The sequence below is a fragment of the Prionailurus viverrinus genome, chromosome A1 (genome assembly GCF_022837055.1).
Source record: "Prionailurus viverrinus isolate Anna chromosome A1, UM_Priviv_1.0, whole genome shotgun sequence".
Taxonomy (NCBI): Eukaryota; Metazoa; Chordata; class Mammalia; order Carnivora; family Felidae; genus Prionailurus; species Prionailurus viverrinus.
The window spans coordinates 115,192,270-115,213,153 of NC_062561.1; the positions used below are offsets into that span (position 1 = coordinate 115,192,270).

Genomic DNA, 20,884 nt, shown 5'->3' on the forward strand with positions numbered 1-20,884 from the left:
TGCACGATAGCGTAGGAATGGGAGTGTACAAATGGAAAAACTAGGTAGAAAAGTAACTATTACTTATAAGTAATCCAAATCTGAGATGAAAACCAAGATGGCAAAGAAAACCAAAAGAGATGCATGCAAGAAGGAGACCATGGCAATGTCTGGTGACTGACTAGATAAAAGGAGATAAGAGAAAGAGAAGAACAAATCTACTGATGAGGCATCAAGACTGGGTATCTTGAGAAATAGTGATGGTATCAAGGGAGTCTATCAAGCTGGGAGGAAGAAAGAATTTGGTAGGGAAGATCAGAAACTTGGTTTTGCATATTTTGAGTTCAGAGAAAAAACAAACTTTTAATGAAAGTCTATTAGGCAGTTAGAGATAATAAATAGGAGTAAGTCAAGATAAGACTTCAGACCCAGATTTAGTAGCATGTATCATTATTGGGGGAAGTCGACCAGCCTTCAGTTCTTTAGAGCCAACAAAAGCAAGTGTATTATCAATTCCGTTAACTACTGCAGAATGGCAAAATAAACTCTATAGACAATGTCCTATAATAACAATTAATAAAATGATTGCAGTTTATAAAGCAATTTCATATACTTTAATTCATTAAATAACAAATTTCTAAATCTCTACAAAGTCCTAGGACAGCTCAGCGGAGACCTTAAAAATGTTTTTAATACAATCCTTGATATCAGAGAAACCTTTCCTAAGGCATCTTTGGAATGAGGAAAAAAAAGTATAATAGCATTTAGTCTATAAAGCAAGTCACAGTAAAATGTGAATGTGAATCATAAAATAATGAAAAGATATTCTAACATAACTAGACACATATCCAACAGCAACCACCAAACAAGAGCCAGACATGAGTCTTTCAAACAAAGACCGAAATTCCAGCAATGAAAGAGACTAGAGAAGAAGAAAGATGTAACTACAAAGGTTTAGCAAACCTCTCTCTTCCCAGCCCATTACAGAATTACATTAAGACTTGGAGCAGAGGGTCTTTCACATAGCTCCTCTCAATTTACCATCTCTTTGTCCGTAATTAAATTACAGAGTTCTAGCCAGGCTCCCCAGTGCAAAGGCAAAACATGAGTAGCCTCCACAAACACATCAATAGCCTCTTTCACCAGGTCCAGTTTTCGAAGCACCACACCATATCTAGGAAAGAGACAATCACAGAAGTTAATGTTTCATAACACATCCCTCCCACTCTGGAGAAAATGTTATAGAAGGATCGAAATTACTCTACCACTTACAGATAAAGGCCAAATCCATCAAGTTCCCGAGCCTGGTGTTTTTTGCTAAGTTCCACTCTCAATTCTCTAAGTGCCTCATTTTTAACTTGTCCTTTCTCCAGGGGACCTAGGAAAGGAACCAAATCTCAGATCTAAGGAAAGACTGCCAATCTTCATTTCACGGACCTAGACATTCCCCTTGACATCAACCAAAGTTACACCTGGAACTTCCAGCAAATACTCAGAAGTGGCTAACAATACCTTACACAATCCACTTTATTCCAGAAATTACCACTGATAACTGGTCTACAGTCATATTTTGCTAGGCCCACAAAGGTTTTTAAAACTTTAAAATAATAATCAGTGTTTAAAAAGCAGAAGTCTCAACTAAAAAGCTGAATTTCCAGTTTCAGTTCCCAAAGAATGAGGTAGGGCCAAGGGAAGAAAGCCTTGACTACACTAGGCCCACATTTCCTCAAGGGAGCTGTCAGCAGGGCTGGGTAACAAGCAGGTTACAAGTTACCAAGTTGTGCTCCCCAATTTGCAACAGTCCTCCTAAGTCTACTTCACACCTTTATATTTTACCTGCCTGGCTCATATAGGCATTTGATTATGCAACCCCTGCTTTCATCCAAAAGGTAAGACAAAGAGATCCATACCTAGACTATCAACTGTTTCATCATCCTTCTTCTTTTCTCCAGACTGTAAGAGAAAATCAACAAATTGGTCTTTTCTCACTTTATTTTGAAACTCATTCTAAAACTAGCAGTCTGGTGGCGCCTGGGTGGCTCAGTTAAGCAACTGACTTCGGCTCAGGTCAAGATCTTGCCGTTTGTGGGTTCGGGCCCCGCGTTGGGCTCTGTGCTGACAGCTCAGAGCCTGGAGCCTGCTTCAGATTCTGTGTCTCCCTCTCTCTCTGTTCTTCCCCTGCTCATTCTCTGTCTCTCTCTGTCTCTCAAAAATAAATAAAAACATTAAAAAAAATTAAAATAAAATAAATTAAAACAAAACAAAACAAAATAAAATAAAATAAAATAAAAATAAAACTAGGAGTCTGATTCTAGCTAAAGGGTCCAAGTCCAACCAAAATGTCAACTACTACTGGTCACTACTTTTTTTTTTTTTCTTCAACGTTTTTTATTTATTTTTGGGACAGAGAGAGACAGAGCATGAACGGGGGAAGGGCAGAGAGAGAGGGAGACACAGAATCGGAAACAGGCTCCAGGCTCTGAGCCATCAGCCCAGAGCCCGACGCGGGGCTCGAACTCACGGACTGCGAGATCGTGACCTGGCTGAAGTCGGACGCTTAACCGACTGCGCCACCCAGGCGCCCCTGGTCACTACTTTTAAACAATAATTCAGGGGCTCCCACTGTCCAAATCTGGAATAATTTGAGCACTGACATAATTTATAAGTACAGTAATAAATTACAAACAATTACAAATATAAGAATCCTTGAATTCATACTGATGGTAAATAAATGGGGATGGTGAGGGAAAACTCTTGCATAGAGTAGAATGCCAAGTGGCTAGTAGCAAATGTGGAGAGAATACTGGAGTGGAAAATCATTATTTTGCAATATCATAGTAAAGAATACTTCAGGCAAGAATTAACAATGGATTTCTTGACTAATGAATATATATTGTTTATTTATTTTTGAGAGAGAGACAGAGTGCAAGCAGGAGAGGGGCAGAGAAAGACACAGACATAGAACCTGAAGCAGGCTCCAGGCTCTGTGCTATCAGCACAGAGCCAGACATGGGGCTCGAATCATGAATGGTGAGATCGTGACCTGAGCCGAAGTCTGATACCCAATTGACTGAGCCACCCAGGTGCCGCTTGACTAATGAATATTTAAGTTATTGACATTTTATGGCTATTACAAAAAATACTTTAATAAATAGCCCTGTTCATATATCATTGTGCACATATTGAACCCCATGTTGGGCTTGCATTGGGATTCTCTCTCTCCTCTCTCTGCTCCTCTCCTGCTTATGCTCTCTCTCAAAATAAATTTTTAAAAATTAAAAAATTTAAGGGGTGCCTGGATGGCACAGTAGGTTGAGTATCCAGCTTTGGCTCAGGTCATGAACTGGCAGTGTGTGGGTTCGAGCCCTGCGTCGGGCTCTGGGCTGACAGCTCAAAGCCTGGAGCCTGCTTCCGATTCAGTGCTTCTCTCTTTCTCTGTTCCTCTTTCTCTCAAAAATAAATAAGATTTAAAATTAAAAAAAAAAATTTTTTAATGTTTATTATTTTTGAAAGACAGAGACAGAATGCAAGCAGGGGAGGAGCAGAGAGAGAGGGAGACACAGAATTTGAAGCAGGCTCCAGGCTCCGAGCTGTCAGCAGAGAGCCTGACATGAGGCTCAAACCCAACAGGCCTCAAGATCATGACCTGAGCTGAAGTTGGCAGCTTAACCAACTGAGCCACCCAGGTGCTCCAAAGTTTTTTAAAAATTAAAAAAAAATTAATAAATAAAAAAATAAAAATAGGGAGCCTAGTGCCTATTTTATCAGTAATGAATATTATCAATTTTTTTAAGGATTTTATTTTTTTAAGTAATCTCTACACCCAATGTGGGTGGGGCTCGAACTCACAACCCTGAGATCAAGAGTCACATGCTCCACCAATTGAGCCAGCCATGGACTCCTATCAATATTTTTAATATTTTCCGGGCGCCTGGGTGGCTCAGTCGGTTGAACGTCCGACTCCGGCTCAGGTCATGATCTCGCGGTTTGTGAGTTTGAGCCCCACATCGGGCTCTATGCTGACAGCTTCGAGCCTAGAGCCTGCTTCAGATTCTGTGTCTCCGTCTCTCTCTGCCCCTCCCCCCCCCACTTGTGCTGTCTCTCTATCAAAAATAAATAAAATGTAATAAAAAATATTTTTAATATTTTCTTCTATATTGCCACTTTTTAACTTTATGACATCCTCTTTATTACTGTTAAGTATTTATAAAGTATATTTAGCAAGTAGACTACTGCTCAACTATTTAAAAGATTAAACTTTTCCCCCTTCGTTCTACATATGGATGCCTCATGGAAGGCAGATGACATCTTAAAATGGCCCTCACCAGATATCTAGAATACATGTATAGAAAATAGGCTTTTTTGCTATTGCAGCCATGCAGGAAATGTGCTGCCCGATCATACTCTTTAACATCAAAGTAGGCTTTGGCCAGGGTATAAGCATCCATATCCTGGGCATCCTCCTAGAAGAGAGACAAGTTTTTATAAGTGGTTGGGAACAAGACAACAAAAATTCAAATTCAAGAAGCATATTCATTAATTTCAAGATGTAAGAAAAAGTATTTTCTTCCTCCCCAAAACCTAGCATATACGTGTGTGTAGATATGTATACATATTTACATATACATAGAAATGTAAGTTACTTTTGTATATTTGTCTTATTATACACTAAGGTCATTGAACTTTTTTTCAAAATAAAAAGTTGGGAAAAACTAAAAATTTTAAAAACTGAACCAAGACACTCAGAAAGTTGTACTAGTTCTTTAAATGAGGTGTGAAGTTGCATAGGCTTTAGTGTTAGGGAACTGGATTCAAATTCTGATTCCTTGATTTCCTGGTTTCATGACATTAGTAGGGAAGTTACTTAGTTTCTCTGAGAACTCATTTTTTCATGGGTAAAATGGAGCAAATAATACACATTTGATGAGGAAAAAGTGGAAAAGTCATGGAAAATGTCTAGCATTAATATCTGACATTTGCTTCCTTTTCCAGGCTTTCAAAAATGTACAGAAATGCAACATGCTGTGCAATTACTTTTATTTTTTATACTTCAAAAAAGTTTTGACATGTTAGTATTGCAAAAAGTATAGAACACAGTCATAATTCTGTATATAAATGAAATGATGCACATTTAAGTTAATAAAGCATACAATCTCCCAAATTCTAGGGGTAAGTCGATTAAATCTTCATTTGCTACATTTTCCTCATCCTTCTTGGCCCAAATATTACTTGAACAAAACTGGAACCAAAACATGTTCAGTGTTTTCTTCATTGAATTAATAAATCCTAAATGTATCCATTCAACTTAGGAGTCTAGTGGCCTTTTTCACATGTCTTCATCAATTCCTTATTTCTTCACCCACCTCCTCTCACATGCATTATACCTTCTGATGTCAGAAACCTTCACTATTTTTAAGAGTGTGTGTGTGGGAATGCAAGCTGGTGCAGCCACTCTGGAAAACAATATGGAGGTTCCTCAAAAAACTAAAATAGAACTACCCTACGACTCAGCAATTGCACTACTAGGCATTTATCCACGGGATACAGGTGTGCTGTTTCAAATGGACACGTGCACCCCCTGTGTTTATAGCAGCACTATCAACAATAGCCAAAGTATGGAAAGAGCCCAAATGTCTATCGATGGATGAATGGATAAAGATGTGGTATATATGTACAGTGGAGTATTACTCGGCAATCAAAAAGAATGAAATCGTGCCATTTGCCACTAGGTGGATGGAATTGGAGGGCATTATGCTAAGTGAAATTAGACAAAGACAAAAATCATATGACTTCACTCATATGAGGACTTTAAGAGATAAAACAGATGAACATAAGGGAAGGGAAACAAAAATAATATAAAAACAGGGAGGGGGACAAAACAGAAGAGACTCATAAATATGGAGAACAAACTGTGGGTTACTGGAAGGGTTGTGGGAGGGGGGATGGGCTAAATGGGTAAAGGGCACTAAGGAATCTACTCTTGAAATCATTGTTGCACTATATGCTAATTTGGATGTAAATTTAAAAAAATAAAAAATTAAATTAAAAAAAAGTGTGTGGAGGGGAGGGGAATCAAGAAATGGCATCTTCAGGAGAAACAAAATGGATTGTGACAATTATTCAAACCACACAGACTATGTAAAAATACCTTCTGTAGATCAAACATAAAATATATTCCTATCTTATATAATTCTAGCAATATCCACTTAAGGTAGATACTATTATTATCCGCATTTCACAGATGAAAGTTGCCAAAAGTCCCTACTGTAGCTGAGATTTGAACCCAGAGCTATCTGAATCCAAAACCAGTTTTACATTGTTGTTAAAACCTTTGATTCTTCTCATCGTTAAGAACATTGTCTAGGCTAGGCTATCAAACTTAAAAGGCTGAAATCTTAAGCAAGGATTGTTTACTAATTCTCTCCAGCTTAAGTAAAGCACCACCAAATCTTCACAAAGATCAACAAAACCACACAGATAAAAATCGCTGAAAACATCCAGCTCTTTAAAAGCTTTAATTCTCTCTACAAACATTCCTGCTAAGCAGGACGGGATACACCATAAACCTTTGGGTTGGTGGGGAGCGCTCACAGTGATGGAAGTGCTTACCTCTGTAATAGGCGGCGGCGGCTGCAGCTCGGCCAGAGGCAAGGCAGGGAGCGAGAAGGCCAACTCCGCGGACCTGGAACACCCAAACTGAATTAATTCCAACAAGCCCCAAAGGCCAAGGATCCAAACCCAGTCTCTTCCGACCCTGACGTCTCACCATTTACTACTGTGCAGTAGACCCCGCTCCCGGGTAAGGCCCGCGATGAGTAGTAGCTGCTTCTTTATTTCTCGCAAATTTGAGAAATCGCTGCTCGATGACAGGACCGGCATCACCGGAGCAGCCATAGGGACTACAGAGGGACTCGCAGCCATTTTCCTGACTCGCCACTCCAACCAATCACCAGCGATAATACTAGCGGTCCGTCTGCGCCAAAAAAGTCTGCCAGTTATTGGTGGCCTTCTGCTCCAGAAAATCCAATCAGAAATGTTACTTCTCTCAACGTCACCAAAAGGCCGGGAAAGAAGACACAATCCCATCCCCGATTGGTCAAGAGTTACTAGGGCGGGAAATTTAGAACTAGAAGGGATAGAGGGAGGAAAAAAAAAAGAAGCGGGGCAAAGAGCTAGTGACTGGAATAGGTGGAATGGGAAGCTGGGGCTGCGAGTACGAGCAAGAAAGGGCGCAGAAGGGAAAGTGCCCTGAATCTTAGGGGTAATGTGGTTGGAAGGGAGAGTGTAGTTTGTCAGCAGATTCTGTGCCGCTGGACAACGAAATGGTGTATGTGTCTAGCAAGGATGCCTGCTATCCTCTGGATTTTTTTCTTACTTAGGAAGATGTATGGCCACAGGTGGAGATTCCTTCCTTCCTCATTTTCCACCCCATGGCGGGGGGCGGGGGGAGGATAGTTAACATTTATTGGGGATTTATCCTGTAACAGGTTATGTACTTTTACAGATATAATCTGGTTTGACCTTTAAAACAGCTCTGTGATATTCGTATCATCCCAATTTTACAGGTAAAATGAAACCTCAGGGAGTTTCTATCACTCTTCCAAGGAAGCAGTCTAGATTATGAGCCAAATCTAACCCTAACGTTCTTAAACATTACATGAACATTTTCAACGTTTTTTGTCTTTAACCCTTTCATATTAATAAATACTTTTACCAGCTTGAGAATTTTTCGAATCGTTTGTCATTCCTTGGCTGTTATATAGAACTACTTTTAGGTAAAGCATGTTGTTTTAGATTAATACATATTTTTAAAATTGTATTATAGAGGCGCCTCGATGGCTCAGTTGGTTAAGCGCCAGAGTTGGGCTTGGGGTGGTGATCTCCCTGCTCCTGGGTTAGAGCCCCATGTTTGGCTCTGCTGTTAGTGCGGAGCCTGCTTGGGATCCTCTGTTCCTCTCCTTCTGCCCTTCCCCTGCTCATGTTTTCTATCTCTTTCTCTCTCTCTCAAAATAAAAACATTAAAAAAAAAATTTAAATTGTATTATAGTCAACTTTATTGCACCATGATATACAATATATTGGCAGAATTCTACTTTTTTCTTGTTACACAAATGATGTACACTTTATACTTGTTTTAAATTTATAATAAGAAAAAGAATTTAATATAAATTCTTTTATATAAATATAAAATATGTATAGAATATAAATAAAATAAATATAAACATATAAATTACATAAATAACAAATAATAAATAAATAAATATAAATAAGAATATAAAAAGAATTTATAATAAGAAAAAAAGCATGATTTGTTAGCAAATACAAAAATTACATTATATCATACCCGTGTTATATATATTGAATATAAATTGAATATATACTGACTTATAGGATGAAATGTAATTGTTTATGGATTTATAGGTAGTCAAATAATACTTTTATGACTTGTTTAGAATTCTTAACTTTTCCCCTTAAGATATCACATTTTTTACAATTGTATTTGATTTTATAATTGTTTATGTCTTGTTTTTAATTTTTTTAATTCTTAAATATTATTTTAAAATTTTTAATGTTTATTCATTTTTTTGAGAGAGAGACACACACAGAGCATGAGTGGGGGAGGGAGAGAAGGAGGGAGACACAGAATCCGAAGCAGGCTCCAGGCTCTGAGTTGTCAGCACATGAGATCATGACTCAAGCCGAAGTCAGACACTTAACCGACTGAGCCATCCAAGTGCCCCCATTTTTTGTTTTCATTTGAGAGAGAGAGAGAGAGAGAGAGAGAGAGAGAGAGAGAGAGAGAATCCCAAGCAAGTTCCACACTCAGCACAGATTCCGATGCGGGGCTCAATCCCAAGACCCTGGAATAATGACCTGAGCTGAAAACAAGACTCAGACGCTGAACCAAGTGAGCCACCCAGATTTCCCTATGTCTTGGTTTTAAATAATAAGAAAACAGAGAAGTTTGGGGTGGGCACCTGAGTGGTTCAGTTGGTTGAGTGTCAGCCTCTTGATATCAGCTCAGATGATGATCTTTTAGACACAGGATGGAGCCCTGCATCAGGTTTCATCAGGTTTCTCACTGGGTTTCTCCCTGCCCCCTGCCTCAAAAATGAATAAACATTAAAAAAAAAAAAAGAAAAGAAAAAAGATTTCAAGATGCCTTTGGCAAGCACTTCTCCACAAACAACACATTTTGGGTATAACCAGTCTCTTGTCCCAATGAAAAGCTAAATTGGATAGAATTGTCATGCATTTTTTTCAATTTGAGAGAGAGAGAGAGAGAGCATGAAGGAGAGGAGGGACGGAGGGAGGGAGAAGGAGGGAAAGGGAGAAGGAAAGAGAGAGAAAGAGAGAGAATCCCAAGTAGGCTCCATGCTCAGCATGGAGCCCAACTCGGAGCTCCATCCCAAGACTCTGGGATCATGACTCATGACCTGGCCAAAATCAAGAGTCAGACGCTCAACCAACTGAGCCACCCAGTCACCCCAATTTTTTTTTTTTACAATATTTAAAACCAGAATCATTCTAGTTGTATCATTACTTTGTATTGTTTTTTAATGTAATATTATATAATATTTATTCCTCTACCATCCCTCCTCCCCAATCCTTCCTATGACATAAACTTTGTAGCTTTCTATTTTATAATGCATTTTTTCTATTACAAAAATAATGTATGGTTGGTGCGCCTGGGTGGCTCAGTCAGTTAAGCATCTGACTTTGGCTCAGATCATTATCTCACGATTTGTGGGTTAGAGCCCCATGTTGGGCTCTGTGCTGACAGCTCAGAGCCTGGAGCCTGCTTCAGATTCTGTGTCTCCCTCACTCTCTGCCTCTCCCCTGCTTACACTCTTTCTCTCTCTCAAAAATAAATAAACATTAAAAAAATAATAACATATCTTCAATGTAGAAATCTTGAAGAATACAATAATCATGAAGAATAATAAATATACTACTACATACCTATATTAGAATGACCAAAATCCAGAACACTGACAACACCAAATGCTGGCAAGGATGTGGAACAATAAGAATTCTCATTCATTGCTGCTAGGCATGTGAAATGTAAAAATACTGTGGAAGACAGTATGGCAGTTTCTTACAAAACTTTACATTTAATATACAATCCAGAGCAATCATGCAACCAAGGGAGTGGAAAACTTATATTACACAAAAACTTGTTTATAGCAGTTTTATTCAAAATTTCCACAACTTGACAACAATCAAGATGTCCTTTGGTAGGTGAATGGATGAATAAACTGGTACATTCAAAAAATGGAATGCTATTCAGCACTAAAAAGAAATGAGGTATCTGGGGAGCCTGGTGGCTCGGTTGATGAAGTGTCCCACTCTTGATTTTGGCTCAGATAATGATCTCACAGTTGGTGACTTCAAACCCCACATCAACTTCCCTTCCGTGCTGACAGCTCAGCGCCTGGCGCCTGCTTCCAATTCTGTGTGTGTCTCTCTCTCTGCCCCTACCCCACTTGTGTTCTCTCTCTCTCTCTCTCTCTCTCTCTCTCTCTCTCTCAAAAATAAATAAACATTAAAAAATTATCTTAAATAAATAAAAATAAACTTTAAAAAAAAGAAATGAGCTATTAAGCCATGAAAAGACACAGAGAAAATTTCAATGCATTTTACTAAGTGAAAGAAGCCAATCTGAAAAGGCTAGACATTGCATAATTCCAACTATATGACATTCTGGAAATGACAAAACTATAACCACAGTAAAAATCAGTGGCTTCTACCGGTCGGGTGAGAGTAGAATGAATAGGCATAACACAGAGGATTTTTAGGACAGTGAAACAACTCTGTATGATACCGTAAGGCTGAATACTTGTCATTATACACTTGTCTAAACCCATGTACAACACCCAGAGTGAATCCTAATGTAAACCCTAGACTTTGGGTGGTAAGGATGTGTCATGGTAGGTTCACCAACTGTATACCACTCTGGTGGGGAATATTGATAAGAGAGAAGCTCTGCACATATGAGGCAGGGAGCATACAGGAAATCTCTGTAACTTCTGCTCAACTTTGCTATAAACCTAAAAACTGTACTAAAAACATGAAGTCTATTAAATGAATGAATAAATAGAACAGTACCATATAAGTCCCATACAAAAGAAATAACTGGTTTCTGAATATTTTAATCCACCTGTGTACATAGCTTCATACTATCTTATTGTCCATATTTGTTACATAATTCACTATGAGCATTACCCCATCGTTAATAATTATTTTTCCCCATCATGCTCTTCAAAGTTGCATGGTAATCCATTATATGTATGTATCATAAACATACATAACCAGTCTCTGTGTTGGACCTGTATCTTATAATCATAATTTTTATAACCATAATTTTTTTAATTTTTTAAATTTTTACTTTTTATTTTATTTTAGAGAGAGAGCATGAACAGGAGAGAGGGGCAGAGGGAGAGAGAGAGAGAGAGAGAGAGCATCTTAATCGGGCTCCTTGCTGAGTGTGGAGCTTGACATGGGGCTCAATCCCACAACCCAGGGATCATGATATGAGCTGAAATCAAGAGTTACATGCTCAACCAACTGAGCCACCTATGTGCCCCTATAACCATTAACTAGTATTTCAGCATCAAGGTGGCTTATGCTTCAAAGTCCTTTTTTAAAAATATTTTTAGAAGCACCTGGGTGGCTCAGTCAGTGAAGTGTCTGACTTCAGCTCAGGTCGTGATCTCATGGCTCATGAGTTTGAGCTCCAGGTCGGGCTTTGTGCTGGCAGCACAGAGCCTGATTGAGATTCTTTCTCTCTCTCCCTCTCTCTCTCTGCACCTCCCCTGCTCGTTCTCTCTCTCTCTCTCAAAAATAAATAAACATTTAAAATTTTTAAATATTTTTACATTTTATTTTATATATAGAGAGATCAAGCAGGGGAAAGGGGCAGAGAGAGAGAATCTCAAGCAAGCTCCATACTCAGTGTGGAGGCTGACAACGGGCTCCATCCCACGACCACGAGATCATAACCTGAGCCAAAATCAAGAGTCAGATACTCAACCAACTGAGCCACTCAGGCGCCCCTATGCTTTGGAGTCTTTAATTATTACCCACTGTGGGTACATTTTAAATATTTGTATGACTTAAAATAAAACACGACAATAGTAAAAACCACCTCGGAGACTTCCAGTGCACAGGTGCATAATAAATCATTTCATGTTCATCTGACCATCAGGAACTACCTCACACTCATTCTTTCATTTAACCAAGACTCAAAACTGTTCCTTTTTTCAAAAGGAAAATATTTAAATAATTATCTTATTTGTGAAGTGTTTAAAAAAATGAAAGCCACTGTCATTACCTTTAGTGATGTGGAGCCTGGAACACCTGTGTGACTCCCCCCACCCTGAACTCCACCAACTTGCCCCTCTATACACCACCAATCTCAGCCTAATTCAAAGGTATTTCATCTCCAAACTGACATTAAGCATCTTTTCACCTTTCTTCTCCTCTCTCCAGAGGTAGAATGGTGGTAGTAATAAGAGTTCTTTTTTGGGGGAATATCATTTATTATTATATCATTTATTCCATGCCATCAAATAAGGATTATAACAATAATTTCTGCTATTCACTTGGGGTAAGAAATGAAAGAGATAGTCCCCATAATATATTTAGAGCAATTTTTAACATAATAAGTTTTGGATAAATGTAATATAAATGTAACATTCTTTTTTTTTTAAGTTTTTTTTTTCTTAAGTAATCTCTATACTCATTGTGGGACTTGAACTCACAACCCTGAGATCAAGAGTTGCATGATCCACTGACTGAGCCAGCCAGGGGCCCCAAATGTAAGGTATTCTTGAACACTTGGCTAGTCTCTTTACATATCTGATCACCAATCTTTGTGACAACCCTGTGAAGCAGGTATCATTAGCCCTATTTTACAGAGCAGAAATAGAGGCCCAGGCAACATATGTGAGGCAACAAGTTCTGTCTAACTAAAACTCATATTCTTCCACTACATTCCATAATGATAAGAAATTATTAATTCATCTTATGTGTATGGTTTACCATTTACAAATCATTTTCAAATGTTATCTTATTGAATCCCATGAAGTAGACCTATCTCTTTTTTTAAATGATAACAAGACCTACTTTAGAGACTTGTTATGGCAAAGAGAGATAGGTACACCTAGTAGTCACTGCCATTTCTATGAGAGGACACACAGCATGGGTTAGGAGTCATTCAGCCATGCAGAGGTAAAGAAAGCAAGACTCCGCATTGCTAGGTCAAACCTCTTCCCCCTTTGATGGCTGTCATCTAGAGACAGCCCAGATTGGAGATCCAGAAGTGCTGAAATCCACCTCGATCTAAACATATCTGAGAAAATCTCCCCTTTCCCACTCCTTCTCCCCACTGGGCTTCAGTTTTCCCCCTTGTAAAATGATAGCGTTGTGCAAGATGACTTCCAAGATTCCTTCTGCATCTGATAATTTCTGATTGGAGACTGGAATTCAGACTGCCTCTGCAAAAGTCAGGGGAGAGAAAACAACCTCCTTGTTTTTTAACAGTAAGTGAATGAAAAGGTAGCAAAAGTAATGAAGAGTTAAGTCAAAGTTATGGCTGGGATGCACAGCTCCACTCCCATTGGAAGTCTATGAGCCCCCTCCAGAAACCAGGTTCCATCCAAAGTGAGAGACCTAAGTCTCTCATTACCTCACCTACTTTCCAACAAGGACTATTCCCCTTGGCATAATATTTGATGGATACCTTGAAGGGGAGATGAGGTGAGAGGAGCCCAGAGTTCTATCTCTGTACTACAGTCAGAGATTGTATTTTCACTTGTCAGATGCCTCCTCTTTTTTTTTTTTTAACTTTTTTAATGTTTATTTTAGAGAGAGAGGGAGAGAGACAGCATGAGCAGGAGAGGGACAGGGAGAGAGGAAGACACAGAATCTGAAGCAGGCTCCAGGCTCTGAGCTGTCAGCATAGAGCCTGATGCAGGGCTTGAACCCAGGAACAGTGAGATCATAACCTGAGCTGAAGTCAGAGGCTAAACCAACTGAGCCACCTAGGCGCCCCACACAACTGTTTTTAATGCCCCTGCTGGGAAGAAACTTTACTCTGTCAGTGAAGAAGAAAAGGAGAGAGGGAGAGAAAGATTTTAATGTATTTTAGCTAATTATTGGGTAGGGTTTTTTTTGTTGTTGTTTTCTGTTTTAATTTTTTTAATATTTATTTTATTTCTGAGAGAGATAGAGAGAGACAGAGCATGAGTGGGGGAGGGGCAGAGAGAGAGAGGGAGACACAGAATCCAAAGAAGGGTCCAGGCTCTGAGCTGTCAGCACAGAGCCCAATGTAGGGCTTGAACTCACAAACTGTGAGATCATGACCTGAGCTGAAGTTGGACGCTTAACCAACTGAGCCACCCAGGCGCCTCATGATTATTGGGTAGTTTATATGTAATTTCTTCTCATTCTCACAATAGCCCTGTGTGATTGATTACTGACCATCAATATCATTGCCTTCCATTTTATAGCTGGAGAGGTTTAATTACTTGCAATTTGAACTCACGTCTCTCTGATTCTCAAGTTCATGTGTATTTCCATTACACCACAGAATTATTGTCAGAGAAAAAAATGATAAATAATAAAATAAATAAAATATAATACAAGAAGAAAGAATAAGGAGGAAAGCACTCCAAGAATAAGAAGTTGTTAAATACAATGAGGCCCTAAATACAATCCGCTATGCCCTAACCCCAAGCTTGTCACACAGGCAGCTTCAGTGACAACTTTATCCAGTCACTTGCTATCCCACTTACCATTCTCCAGCTGCCCTTGGGATGTGTAGTACAGTGAAGTATGACATACCTGAGGCCTCTGCTGGAAAAATCCAGTGTTCCCTGCTATAATGTGGGCTCTGGCCAACAGATGGAGCCATTTCCTCCCTACCCTCTCTTCAAACTGCTTATGTGAAAAAGCTGTTGCTCAAAGCTGTGAGGTCCGGGGATAGGAGGACTGTGGCTATCACCAGACACCAGAGGCTAAAGAAGGGTGAGGGCTAACTACTGCCAAGAAGAATTTATTACATCTAAACCCGGTGAGGATTGAAAGAACAGTCAGTTCCAGCAGAGTTTTGACCCTATCAACATTATGGGACAGACAATTCTTTGCTGGGGCTGGGGGAGGGCTGTCCTGTGCATTGTAAGATGTTTAGTGTCTCTGGATTTCACCCACTAGATGCTAGTGGCATGCCACTATCCCCCAGCTGTGACAACCAAAACTATCTCAAACATTGCCAAATGAACTGGGGAAGGGGGATCCAAATCACCCTTAGTTGAGAACCACTGGTTCACAACCAGTAGTCATGTAGGAACAGGGGTCTATATATAATGGACTCCTGGTGACCTTGGGGGAATGTACTCTGCCCTGAAAATCCAGTTTCTAATGCTTTAAAGTTCGGGTGAGGCTCTTAAAATAAGATAACTAGCAGCCCTCACTTAATGAGTAAGAAAAGTCAAGAGGGTCTCAAAGAAAAGGGGGGAGAATGAATGTGGAGTTGAAGCCCTCATAGTTAAGATTGTACTGTGAGGCGGAGTTACTTTTTATCCCTACTTTAAAGAAAAAAAAAAAAAACCTGAGGCTCAGAGAGATTAAGCAACTTGCCTAAGGTCAAACAGCTAGGAAGTGATAGAATTGGGATTCAAACCTGGGACTATCTCCAAAGCCTTATGCTGCATCTTTAGAATTCTAAGAACTTTATCTTCCATTTATTCATTCATTCATCCACCCATGTGTTCATTTACAACAACCTACCTAGCTCTCACTGTGTGCCAAGCTCTGGGAGAGTAATGAATGAGACACTCAACCCCCATATTCATAGAATTTGTCTAGCACTCTTTTTAATGCTTATTTATTTATTTTGAGAGGGATTGAGAGTGAGAGGAAGAGGGAGAGAGAGAGAGAGAGAGAGAGAGAGAGAGAGAGAGAGAAGAGAGAGAGAGAGACAGAATGAATCCCAAGCAGGCTCCCTGCTGTCAGTGAGATTGTGACCTCAGCCAAAATCAAGAGTTGGGACTTTTAACTTAGTGAGCCACCCAGGCACCCCCATACAAGGAATTATTTAATAACAGTTATGATAAGAGCTGTGAAAGAAAAGCTTAGGGAGCTATATGTGTGCTAACTATCCCTGGAGATGGGCCCTTTTGCAGTGTGACTTTATATCAAGAGATTAGTTACACTATTTCCCTGCCTTTGAATTTGTGCTGGCCTTGTGACTTTCTTTAACCAATAGAATGCTGTGGAAGTGACACTGTTATGTGACTTCTGAGCCTTGGCCTCAAGGGGCCTTGTAGTTTCCACTGCCACTGTTTTGCTGCCAGAAAATCACGATGTAAGGAAGCCTGAGGTTAGCCTACTGGCTGTCTCAGACATTCCACCTGTCCTAGCTGTTCCCATCATTCTGGCTAAGGCTCCTGACATATGAGAGAGGCTATCCAGAAAGAGCTAGCACCTAGTCAACCCAACAACTGATGGCAGCTGCAGAGGTCACCCCAGGCAAGACTGAGCCCAGTCAAAATCACAGAAGCACGAGCAAATACATGGTTGAGGGTGGTTTGTTACCCAGACAGAGAAAACCAATTCAAAGCCCTACCCTGGTCTGGGGGTGGGAGTGAGTTGGGTGGTTTCCTTGAAAACATTAGGTGCAAACTGAGACCTGGAGTAAGTGAGAGTCAGCACGGTAGAGAATGGGAAAAGAGTATCCAGGCAGCATAGACAACAGTTTGAAGGCCTGGAGCTAAATATGAACTCTGGGGGGTGCCTGGGTGGCTCAGTCAGTTGAGTGTCTGACTTCGGCTCGGGTCATGGTCTCAGGGTTTGTGAGTTCAAGCCCCACATCAGGTATGCTGCTATCACCCTGTCAGCACAGGGTCTGCTTTGGATCTTCTGGCCACCGCCCCCCCCCCCGTCCCTCCCCCACTCACTCTTGCTCTCTCTCTAAAATAAATAAATAATTAATTAACTTAAAAAAAAGATGAACTCTGTATGTCTGAGGACCTCAGCAGAGAATGGGCAGCATAAGATGGTGTAAAGAGAGAGGGGAGCCCAACACTGTAAGCAATGACCACCAGTAAGTGGAACGCTTTATTTACTACCCACTGCCCATCTCCATCCCCAGATCTACTTTTTGTAATATTCTGGATACTCTCACCGGCTGTGTCAAGCATATACATTTCATATATCATGTATGTTGAAGAATTAAAAAGTTGAAAATATAGATGGACATTAACCTGGCTCCCAGGAGCTTGGGGAAGGTTGAGTCACAGACTTCTGGGGATGAACAATATGAATATGACAAGGCAGCCTGAGCACAAAGGAAAAAAATGTATTTTTAATAGCTGTGATGACCATCTAAGCTATTATGGCTGTACCTTCACTGATCTAAGCTCATACTTAAATGGAAATTTACTTGAAAAGCCCTTTCTTTGCATAATGGAAAGGCAGGCTTGTCTAATTCCATTTCCCCAAGGTAATAGCCCCAGGATGTAATGGGATGCCTTGATACCAGCCCTGCTCCTCAGGGGCTCACAGCCTGGATACCCCCCTTCTGGTGTCCTTTATCCCTATGACTCAGGAAGGTCCCCCTAAGGATGCCTCACCTCCAAGGTCACTGCTGAGAACTGTAGGGAAGAGGGAGTATTGATGAGACTGACATCATTGTGTTGCTCCTTCTCTTTATCTCTGAGGGAGATAATCCAGCAGGAGCTCCCTCAGCAGGAGCATCAGACTGAGCCTGATCACAGCACATTCCCATTAGGCAGGCTTTCCCAAGGACAAGGACAAGACCCCACATCTAGGCCACTCATTGCTTCCAGCTGGGGAGAAAGGTGCTCTGGATGTGGCTCTGTTCTTATCCAACCTGGCAACTCCTGACTTTTCTCCTGTTGGGAAGAGGGTCCCACTGTTAGGCCCTACCAAACAGGGGTGGGGTTTACATTAAAAAAATTTTTTTTTAAGTTTATTTATTTTTTTGAGAGACAGAGCATGAGCAGGGGAGGGGCAGAGAGAGAGGAAGATAGAATCCGAAGTTGGCTGTCAGTGCAAAGCTCAACGTGGGGCTTGAACCATGAGATCATGACCTAAGCCGAAGGTGGATGTTCAACCAGCTGAGCTACCCAGGCATCCCTACATTTTCTTTACTATGAATATTCACTTAGAATAACAAAAGAAGTCATAAAAAATGATACATTTTAAAACACCGACAAATCCCAGAAGCACAACAAAATCCAGGGAGGAAAACCGTATGTGTTTATTAACTGCCTGACATCCATCCCTCCATAATATATTTTTCTCTACATTTTAGGCTGCAAAGTTTTTAAAAATGTTTGAACGCTTTGGGCACCTGGGTGGCTCAGTCAGCTAGACATCCTGCTCTTGATTTCGTCTCAGGTCATGATCTCACGGTTCTTGGGATGGAGCCCGGTATGGTTGGGCTCTGTGCTGACAATGCAGAGCCTGTTTGGGATTCTCGCTCTACCCTTCTCTCTGCCCCTTCCCCCAACACACTCATACGCTCCCTGTCTCTCTCTCAAAAATAAACTTTAAAAAACATTTTTTTTTAACCTTTCACTTCAACCCTGGCTCACAAGAGCTTCCTTTTGTTTTTCTTGTTCTTTTTTTTTTTGTTGTTGTTGTTGAGGTATAAGATACACACAAAAGTACATATTTTCACATGTGAAAAGTGCAGTACTGTGAACCAATGATGTAAGGAGAAACATTTTTAAAATAAAGCTAGAGAAGCCATTTGAGAAACGTCTTGCATGTCCTGTTTTCTAAACCTTTGAACTGGACCAAACCACCAATATTCTCAGAAGTCAGCAGGGACAAGAAAATCCTGTTTGAAAAGACTGATACTGACTTTTGCCCAGTGACTACTTCACCTGACCAATCAATGAAGTACAAACCTAGTCCTCCTTATCAGCACCAATCAACTCTTCTTAAAAACAACTTACCTAATCTTTCTTTTCTCCCCTATAAAAACCTTGAGTCCATCTCCTAGAATCAGGACACTATTTGGGTTTCCACATAAGTCTGTGTACTCTGAGTTTCAATTCTTTTATCCCAAGTTTTTCCTTTGAACTGGTTTCTTGATCTTAGGTTGACATTTCATTTCAATGATTTTTTTTTACATATGTGCACATTCATATAACCACCACCCCGATCAAGATATACAACATTTCTGAAAGGTGTCTACTCTTAACCCAATTTTATTACTAATAATACCATTTTTTAACATTGACTGAGGTCCAGGAATTAAGCTAACTGCTTTATGTGCATGGTATTCATTTGATCCTCACAACAAAGTACTGCCATCATCCCCATTTTACAGATGAAAAAACTGAGGCTTGGAGATTTTAACTGCCTTGCCTAAGGTCAGCCACAGAAACAGTTGCCAGTGTGGCACTCAAACCCAGGTCTGCCAGGCTCCAAGGCCCACATGCCTAACCAGTGTCATAGCATGGGGCACCTACTGGCACTACTTCAAAGTAACTTGCCTCCCCCATTTTTGTCTTTGATTGCTTATGTTCTCCAGGAACCTCTGCATTCCCTTTAAAACTTGGATAGACCAGTCTCTGCCCTCAGCATACCACCTCCCACAAGCTCAGTTCCCGATTCCTGTCCTCTGAGGTAGACATCAGAGGACCATCTACCACCCCATTGTTTCTAAAGGCCACAGTGGCCACTCTGGTGGGCTTTGAACCCTCCCTGAGAAAACAGCACAGTTCTTACACTTGCCCAGGGTCCATGAGTGTAGAAGGTACATCTCAGAACTGGGAATCCTCTTTATCTGGAGTTGGAATGGAAATGTCATGGGCTTTGAAGTCATGTGGTCTTTGGACAAATCCTGCTCCAGTCATTTCCTAGACAAGTAACCATGAGCAATTTGTTTTATCTCTTTAGAAGGACACTTCCCTTACCTTGAGTGGAAGGATATTAAGAGAAGCTTGCTGGGGTGGCGCCTGGGTTTAAGCATCTGACTTTGGCTCAGGTCATCATCTCATGGTTCCTGAGTTTGAGCCCCACATCAGGATCTGCGCTGATGGTGCAGAGCCTGCTTGGGCTTCTCTCTCTCCCTCTCTCTCTCCCTCTCTCTGCCCCTTCTCTGCTCTCTCTCTCTCTCAAAATAAATAAAATAAACTTTAAAAAACAAAGAGAAGCTTGCTTGTAGAGTTGTTTTGAGAATGAGATGAGATCATTGCAGGCATACGGTAGGTACACAAAAAGTGTTGCATTTTTTTTTTTAAGATTTACTGATTTTTGAGAGAGCGCAAGTGGGGGAAGGGCAGAGAGAGGGAGACAAAGGATCCGACGCAGGTTCTGCACTGACAGGCTGACAGCAGCGAGCCCTATATGGAGCTTGAACTCACTAACTTCAAGATCATGACCTGAGCTGAAGTCGGATGCTCAGCCGAGTCACCCAGGAACCCCAAAGACTTGCATTTTCAACAGGCATAAGGGTCTGGCGTCCTTTCACACATGCCAGATTAACAAGTGGGTCCAGGACAGGAAATAATCAACCACAATACATTTATAAGTGGTGGCAAATAACAAGAGGTAAGGGAGAAGAAGGGAGCCAGGAAGGTGAAAGACCTGGGCAGAGAGAATGAAGTACAAGCTGAGTCCTGAGTTGGCACCTCAGGCTTCAGACTGAGCCTTTACTGGAGCAGCCTGGCTCTGAGCATTGAAGCTTCCCTCGTCTTTGGATGGCCTTCCAGGTAGCTCACAGCTTGCACCTGTCTACTCTAAGGTCCCAAGTTGACCCAAGTTCAGAAAACACATCTCCACAGAGGTGACCTCATGCTGAGGTAGCATCTGGTTCAGTCCAGGCTTTGGCCAGGGCACACACAGAGACCTGCACAATAGGCCT

General features: G+C 40.7%; 1 protein-coding gene across 3 annotated transcripts in view; it reads right to left on the reverse strand.

Moving 5' to 3' along the window:
- The window catches only part of CDC23 (cell division cycle 23), a 44,847-nt gene that overhangs the window by 12,154 nt on the left and 11,809 nt on the right, over window positions 1-20,884 (reverse strand). The window contains exons 1-7 of one of the 3 annotated variants that reach the window (XM_047845454.1): window positions 8,958-8,972; window positions 6,746-6,952; window positions 6,589-6,661; window positions 4,305-4,442; window positions 1,890-1,932; window positions 1,252-1,357; window positions 1,021-1,153 (exon numbers count right to left, since the gene is read on the reverse strand). In XM_047845454.1, the coding sequence (XP_047701410.1) occupies window positions 1,021-1,153; window positions 1,252-1,357; window positions 1,890-1,932; window positions 4,305-4,442; window positions 6,589-6,661; window positions 6,746-6,900 (648 nt within the window). In that variant the 5' untranslated portion in view covers window positions 6,901-6,952; window positions 8,958-8,972. Of the gene's footprint in view, window positions 1-1,020; window positions 1,154-1,251; window positions 1,358-1,889; window positions 1,933-4,304; window positions 4,443-6,588; window positions 6,662-6,745; window positions 7,583-8,957; window positions 8,973-20,884 lie in introns of those variants that run through there. The other 2 variants (XM_047845363.1, XM_047845286.1) reach the window with 2 other exon arrangements.